The following is an 8,430-nucleotide window of genomic DNA, read 5'->3' on the forward strand; positions in this document are numbered from 1 at the left end:
AAATATTTGTTTGTGCTGATACATTTCAGCAGCACAGCATGACCTTTTTCAGGCTAAGATGCTGAGCTGAAATCTCCAAGAACCACAGCAAAAAGATTGGATCCCTTCTCTGTGCCCTATTTTATAATTTACCTTAGTGGGGGAAATTATTTTCAGCTATTTAAAAACTTTTATATTAGGAAAAGAGAAATACATTTGTGAAAAGCTTAAAACCAAGTTAACTTCTTGAGGGACTTGGGTCAATTCCTAAGGTGATGAGGTGTAGCTTACTAGAAGCGAGAGACTCACTGAACACCTCGGGGTTCTGAGGCTATAACTTATGTTGTGGGCAAGTCATTCTTCTTCAGTGTCGCTAATTAAGAGGCCTACTTAGGTAATAAGGATGTTTACTAAATGCTTTTAAAAATGCCCTTTTAATTTATTATTAAAAGAATATTCATAGCAGAAGAGATCTTTGATGCTAAATCATATTTCAAGAATAACTAATTATTAATATTATAATTCTGTTTTTTGTAACATCTGTTACACACACACATGCACCTCTACATGTCAGAGTGTCAGAGCTGGTCTGTACTGGCTCACAAAAACCTACCGTTAAATTCTCAGGAGTTTTGCAAGGCACTTGAAGTCAGACAGGTGGCTTGAAATTTGTTATGGTAGCAGTATTTACACCATGGACATTGGCAAATGCTACGAGTCAGAGCCTTTTTCTTTTTCTCCAGGAAAGCCAGTTGTTAAACACTTAACAGTTCACCAGTGCCTGAAAGTATTTCTTTAAATAAAATAAAGGGCTATTAGCTTTGAAGACTGTTTTTGAATGAAAGTTCGCATGGGGAAAAATAATAAATGCATTGTGTTTTTTTTCCCCTGTGCTTTCAGGGATACGGAAAGACCGAAGAGGAGGGAGAATGTTGAAACACAAACGCCAGAGAGATGATGGGGAAGGCAGGAATGAAGCAGGGCCCTCTGGAGACATGAGAGCTGCCAGCCTTTGGCCAAGCCCTCTCTTGATTAAGCATACGAAGAAGAACAGCCCGGCCTTGTCCCTGACAGCTGATCAGATGGTTAGTGCCTTGTTGGAGGCTGAGCCCCCCATAGTCTATTCTGACTACGATCCTACAAGACCCTTCAGTGAGGCCTCGATGATGGGCTTGCTGACGAACCTGGCAGACAGGGAGCTGGTTCACATGATCAACTGGGCAAAGAGGGTGCCAGGTAAGAATGCTAAGCTCAACTTTTATTTCAAGAGTCAATAACTTTTCAAAAACTGGTTGTGATGTGATGGGAGAATAGTGGGAGAAAAAGAAACAATGGCTTGTTATCTAATTGGTTTCAAGGTTACATCAGAATTTGTTCATTTTTAGTATCAATACACTGTAATTCTCCTGGAGACGAGAAAGTCATGTTTTAAAATCAAAATGTAGAAGACTAAAATTCTTAAATTGACATAATTTATTTATTTTTAACCCATCTCATTAACCAAAAAGATTTGGAGTAGACTACATGACAAAAGTATTTAATATTTTATGTTCACAGTGGCAGAAACTTTTAACACTGAATGATCCACAAAAGTTTTTAATATTTAGCTAAAGTGACACTTTGGTTCTTCAGTTGAATCTCTCAGAAAAGCTTGACTTTAATATAATTGTTACCTAAGATGCATTGAACATTTTTTATGAAACTAAAAACATGTAGAGTCTTTACTTGCATTTCAATGGTCACCAATATGTTATAGGTCAAGTGAACATATGTCTGGCTGTAGAGAATCTTATATGTATTTGCATGTATCAACATAAAAACATGCAGTCCTTTGAATAAGGAGCGAGTGGTACTGTGATCCACACTTGTTAGAGGTCATCTATTTAGGTGGTTTGGGTGGTGGAGATTAGGTTACATGGAAGCATGAGGGTTAATAGGCAAACTTAAGTTTTCAGGGTCTGTCCAACTGGCCAACAAAAACTCCTGGCCATCTTTGGAATTAAGAGTCTTACTGAGCACCCACACATTTTAGCATTCATATGTGAAGCAGATATATTATAAGTGAATATTGGAATCTGAATGTAATGTGGCTATAGGTTTTTTCTTTGTCTTTATATTTGTTATTGCCTTGTTTTTATACTTGAGGAAAAGAGAAATAATGAAAAAAAAAAAGGAATAGTCATATCCCTGAGGGCCAACTCTTTGTTGCTTTTAAGTTTCATTGTGCTTATAAGCATATATTTTTCCTCATTTAATCTTGGTAATATTAGTTCCAGAGCACTGCTGAACTCAAGTATATATTTTTCATACTTATCAGGAGATTCCCATCATGACATTTTTGTAATTACAAAATTTTGAAGAGCATTTGAAACAACTGGAATTAAGCTCAGATACATTACCATTGGATGAAGAATTCATGGCAATAATATTCTGAATTCAGGATTAAAATGGAGAAACCAAGGAAGGAAAATATTATGCCTATGCCTAGCTATCCATTGATAAAGCCAGAATTAACCTAATTTTTGTAACAAGATGTGTAGCAAAACCACTCTATAACTTCATTATGTTAGTTTAAAAGACCTGTATGATTTCAAAATTCTTGGGCCATACTCTATCATGTTACTTGATCATTTTTTAAAAAATAATTATAAAGGCAAAAATGAAATTATATATATATATATATATATATATATGTGTGTATGTACCATTGGCATACAGCTGTTGTAAATCAAAAGTCTACTTGCCTGACCGAGCAGAATAGAAATAATCGTTGGTTCAAAAAAGATTAAGAATGAGGGAAGAAAAAAGTCTTCTGGAAAAACTTAAGATGGTTGTCAGGCTTTTCAGGAAAATTGACAAAGCTACATTTTGAAAAGTGTTTATATCTTTTATGTATCCAAATACCATCTGTCATTTAAAAAAATAGCCCACACTGAAAATCTAATATAGACAATGTTACATTTATGTGGTCATAGTTTGAGAATAATAATAATAATAATTTAAAAAGAGGAAATAGATAATATCAATAGTAAGAAGAATAGCAAGGAAGCCAGTTCTAGAAGTACATGGAATTAACTATGTGATACAAAAACCTGCGTGCGACATTTGGATAATCCTCAGAATGGCTATCAATATAACAGAAATTGTGAATTGACTTCTTTTTGAATGATGAATATTAACAAAAATAATCAACACTTTGGACCATTTTAGTTGATCAAAGTTTTTTTTTAATAACTAATAGAATATTGTCATAATTTTCAAATGTTGATGATTATAGTTGAATTTTCCTTTCTCTTAACATCTAGGGAATAATTTTTGACATGACTTAGCTCTCTATTCGGAATTAAGATCTGAAGAGCATTAGGATAAAATGCATCATACAAGTGTGATAGTCAAGTTCTAATCTGTAAAGACCTGGCTAAAGATGACATCAAGAAATTAATTTGTTCTCTTTGCAATTTAAAAACAACAGCAGTGACAAGAATGATAAAAACCTACTAACTGAGCTCTGACAAGGGATGCTTTTTTATAACACATGCTATATATTTGCTTTTCGATATCTAGCTATAGAAGAGGCATTTCTCTTTATCTTGTTCTGAAATTTATTCATCTTTAATAGATATTTTATAGTTTATCCATGGGTAGAGATTTAGTTTTAAAAGAATTATATTATTAAATCTTAATTTACAATTATCCTACACATGGTGAAATGGGTCAATAAATGTAATATCATTTAGCTGAAGGTCAAAAAGGAGAAAATATGACTGCAAAAGCTGTTGTGCCTTTGATTTCTGCATCACACCCAATTGCATCATTGAGTGGTTGATTCTTAGTTCCAGTGTTAATGAAGCACATCTGATTTTATATCCCAGAAGCTTGAATTACATCACCAAACTATCCTTCTGCTTTATTAAAAATTAAGGCTTTTCCAAGAGTCACCATAATTTTATATATCTCAAAAGCAATTTTATACTTCAAATTTACGCTCTAGTTCTATATATTTAATGAATATTTGTATAGATATCTATCCCTGGGCTTTTTATTGCCTTTTGAATACTGATAGCTAGAAGTGTGACAACCTCTTCAACCACTGGGCACAGAACTGGGAGGGTACACTGAACATGCTGGCCCAGGAAGAGGAAGAAAAGAAAGGTGGTACATCCCGCCTTACCTATTCTTACCTTCCTCATCCTTTTAGTGGCAAATTAGGGGAGCTTTCTCCTTCCCCTTCCCTGCTGGGTCTTTCTAGACTCAACACTAAAGGAGTCCCTCTTTCTTCTGAGCCCTAACTCCTTTCCATTTTACTTCGAGTTTCCTCCTTGCTCAGTTTTAGCCTCAGGTGTAGAGGATCTACTTTTTGTAGACATGCCTCCCACCAGTCCCATGCTTGGGCTTCTCAGAAGTTTCTGTACAGCCTTTCTTTTGTGAGGGACAGGGAGACATCCAGAGGAATGTGCAGACATGGGCTCCGAGGACTTTGATAGACATCAGTTGTCTATAGGCAAGTGAGTTTCACTTAGTGTCATTGAAAACTTGAAGTGGGTAGGGACAAGAGGGCAGGAAGGGGCACAATACCTCAATCTGAGAATTGGAAGCATCTTCAAGGAACAAATTTTGTTCTGGAAGCTACCTGAAGATTCCAGAGACTTTGGCAGGGCTACCCAGTACTCTGCTTCCCAACCTGTAATCAGACCAGTGGACCCTGCTCTCGGGTTGTTATGGTATTTCATACTGCTTTGTCATGGCATGGTGATGAAACATAATGTGACACAGAGGTATGGGTGACATCCTGCAGAGGTGACAAGCGTATGTTCAAGGGCAATCTGAAGTTTAGATTTTGCAATCATTGTATAATGAGAGCCTTGGGACTGGGCTAGAATCACCCCAGCATGCTCGGCGGCAGCCCCTCTGGGCCGGCAGTGCACGGCTGCCTTTGAGTACTCCTCTTGCAAGTCACCTGTCCGGCTCTCCGCTGCTCGCGTGGAAGCTCTGATTGAAACCCAAGGAAAACAGCTGCTTACTTGACTTTTCCCTCACTGAAACTTTGAAGCCCCATAGATGCTTGTTGGCCTGGATGCTATTAAGCCTTTAAAAATCCTTTTTGCATTTTGAGAGTTTTTGAGAAAAATGCCTCATTTGGGCCTGTTTGCTCCTCAGAGTTCTGTTTCAGTGAGTCTGGGTCAGGGCCTCAGAATCTGTGTGTTTATCCTGAGCACAATGGACTTCTGGTGCCGAGTGTCTCCCGGCCACCCTGTGGGGAGTGTCAGCCTGTGGCTCTGCTACTCCCAGTGGGGTTTAGCATGGAGAATGTCAGTTTGGTTTATGTGGTTGATGGTTTATGTGCTAGAAAAATGTATTACCACTGAAGTGTATTATGGGTTAATTTGTATCCCTTCAAAAAGATAAGTGGAAATCCTAATCCCCAGTACTTCAGAATGCTTTCTTGCTTGGAAGTAGGGTCTTTATAAAGTGAATCAAGTTCAAATGGGGTCGTTAGCACAAGCCCTGATCCAGTAAGGACTGAAGTTCTTACTAAAGGGGAAATTTAGACACAGAGACAGATGTGCGCAGGGGGATGATGATGTGAGGAGACACAGGGAGAAGATGGTCGTGTGACAGGAGTGGTAAATCCACAAGCCAAGGACTCAAGGTTCGCCAGTCAACACTGGGAGTCACAAAAGGCGAGAATGGACTCTCCCTGAGGACGCTTAGGGAGTGCCCGGCTCTGCCACACCTTGGTTTCAGACTTCCAGCCTGCAGGACTGTGAGACGATACATTTCAAAGCCACCCAGTTTCTGACACGTTGTATCGCAGCTCAAGGAAACTAATGCATGTCTTAAAAATAAATATTTTTGTATCGTACTTTTGAGACAAAAGAAATAAGGGGCTACTGAACTAAAGAGAAAGGTTTGGCTCATCTAATGTAGGCTTGGCTAATCATTTACTCTTGTGTATTTTCTCCTCTGCCTGCCCAAGTTTTTCACTGAACTTCTGGCTTTAAAGTTGATTTATAATTTTAACGGTTCTGTGCATCTACCTGGTAAATATCTTATAAAAGATTCTAACCTGCAGAAAAATGTTTTAATCTGTTACTTTAATGTAATAGTTTCCCTTTTTTTACATTTGTATCTTTGATCCGTTTGAATTCATCCTGGTGTACAGTATGAGGTTTGGCTTCAATGTAGTTTTTCTACAGATGACTGCACAGTTGATTCAATTCTGTTTGTTGAACAATCTCCTATAGAAGCATTTTAAGACTTCTTTTATAGTTGGCCTTCCAAATTTACTGTTTGTTAAGAGCTTTTAAAGTCAAGTGAAAGATATGACCCGTTGGTCTACATGTTTTGTGGGTTTCCCAATTTTGAAATAAAAAAAAAAAAAGAAAATAAGTTATTTATTCAAAGTTATAAATTTTACTTTATTTATATTCACTGCATATATACTGTGATTCATCTGTCCTGTGTGATATATTGAGTAACTTTCCATTAATCTTAGAAATAAAAGACAGAAATTCATGAGACTTGAGACATTTAGATAAGACCAGTGCTGATGAGAGATGATCAGGTGAATTGCCACTCAATTTAAATAGGACATCGGATCGTTCCCCAGGAGTGAAGGATGTGCCAGGTTTCCCTTCTCGCCTTTCCCATCTGCTATAGGTGTCCCCACATTCTCTAGGACTCAGCCTTGAATCCTCCTGCTGCTTTGAACCAACTTGAAAAATTATTCCACTCAGAGCCTCAGCTGTTAACTTTTAGGCTGATGCTTTCCGGATTTCTTTCTTTAGGTTTGAAAAACCTAAATATTCTGTTCCCATTTTCAGTTGCCTGCTGGACAGCGTTAAATGCTACATTTTCACCAATACATTGGAAAGCAAACTGGCCATTTTCTCCATTTCTCCCCTTTCCCAGCAACTCATTTGCTTCTCCTGCTCCTCTACATTTCTGCCAGGGGATCCACCCTTCTTCCTTATTCAACTGTGGAATCATCTCTGTGCCTGGCTCTTCTTTACCATGTACCATCAGTTCTTCTTCAACATCTCTAGATTTATGCTCCTTTTCCATTCTACTGTCATCAGCCTGGTCTACACCCTAATTTTTTTCTAAGATTGAATTACTGTCATGTCCTCCTGACCTGTCTTTTTGGCTCCAGTCTCGTGTCCCTTTAATTCACCCAACTTATTATTGCCAAAATAATATCTGTAAATCATCATTTCAAAATGCTATGCTCTCTGTGTTAATTTCCTATAGCTGCCATAACTAAGTATCACAAAGTGGCTTAAAAGAATAGGGATGTATTCTCTCGCAGTTCTGGAGGCTGGAAGTCTGAAATCAAGGGGTAGACAAGGCCATGCTCTCTTTGAAGGCTCTGCATCTACCTCTTGCTAGTGTCTGATGTCTGCTGGCAATCCTTGGTGTTCCCTGGCTTGTAGCTGCATCTCTTCAATCTCTGCCACTATCATTGTGTGGTGTGCTCCCTGTGTTTCTGTGCCTCTGTGTTCAAATTTCCCTCTTCTTATAAGGACACTGATCATGGCGGATTTAGGTCCCACCCTAACCTAGTGTGACTTCATCTTGACTTGATTATATCTGGAGACTCCAAATGAGGTTGAATTCATAGGTTTCAGGTGAACATGAATTCTAGGGGAGGCAACAGACCTTTGCAAAAAGCCTGTTCACTAACCTGCTTCCTCCTATCTTATTTGATTTCTGCTTTTCAACACGATCTGCTTAAGTCAGACAATTTACTTGGCCCACCCTTTCCCCTGCCATTCTCCCTTTCACACAGGGTCTTAATTTTATTTCCCTTTGTTTGTATCCCTGCATCTTCCTTTCTCTATTCAAATTCTATATTCTTTTTTTTTCTGCTAAAGGAATATCTTACCTTCTACTTCCTTTCTGAAACTTCAAACTGCTTTGACCAATATAATCTTGAATTGAGTTTGCCATCATGAGGCAACAGTCCTCAGTCCAGAGTATCTTGTGGAACTGAATCACCTGGGATCTAAAACACAATAACAGCTCTTACCTGTTTATTTCCTTCATGATAGGTTTGTGGCTGGAGGAGTGGGGAACCTGCAGCCCTCCAAGTCCCCAAGTGTGGCCTCTCAACTGCATCTAAATTTCACAGAACAAATCCCTTTATTAAAAGGATTTGTTCTGTGAAATTTGGATTCAGTCAAAAGGCAACACTCAAGAATCCAGAAGGCCACATGTGGCCCCAAAGCCACAGGTTCCCCAACCCTGCTGGAGAAGTATTTCTATAATCTAAGTTTAAATTGTTTAAGCCATGAACATGTTCTTTAAAAGTTATATATGTGCAAAGTGACTTTATATTAAATAGATCATAGTTTAGTGTAGTCAGGGTATTTCATTTAAATAAAACCTCTGACAGATACTGATGTGAAGTGAGTATTCTTTTGACAAAATAAATGTTCTCCTTTTTTTTTT

The 8,430-nt window shown here is 38.0% G+C and overlaps 1 protein-coding gene across 2 annotated transcripts in view; it reads left to right on the forward strand.

The window, feature by feature from the left end:
* The window catches only part of ESR1 (estrogen receptor 1), a 275,328-nt gene that overhangs the window by 149,082 nt on the left and 117,816 nt on the right, over window positions 1–8,430 (forward strand). For both annotated transcript variants that reach the window (XM_012646801.1, XM_012646799.1), the window contains one exon: window positions 880–1,215. In XM_012646801.1, the coding sequence (XP_012502255.1) occupies window positions 880–1,215 (336 nt within the window). The remainder of the gene's footprint in view (window positions 1–879; window positions 1,216–8,430) is intronic.

Source organism: Propithecus coquereli, unplaced genomic scaffold (genome assembly GCF_000956105.1).
Source record: "Propithecus coquereli isolate 6110/MARCELLA unplaced genomic scaffold, Pcoq_1.0 Scaffold25, whole genome shotgun sequence".
NCBI classification, from domain to species: domain Eukaryota; kingdom Metazoa; phylum Chordata; class Mammalia; order Primates; family Indriidae; genus Propithecus; species Propithecus coquereli.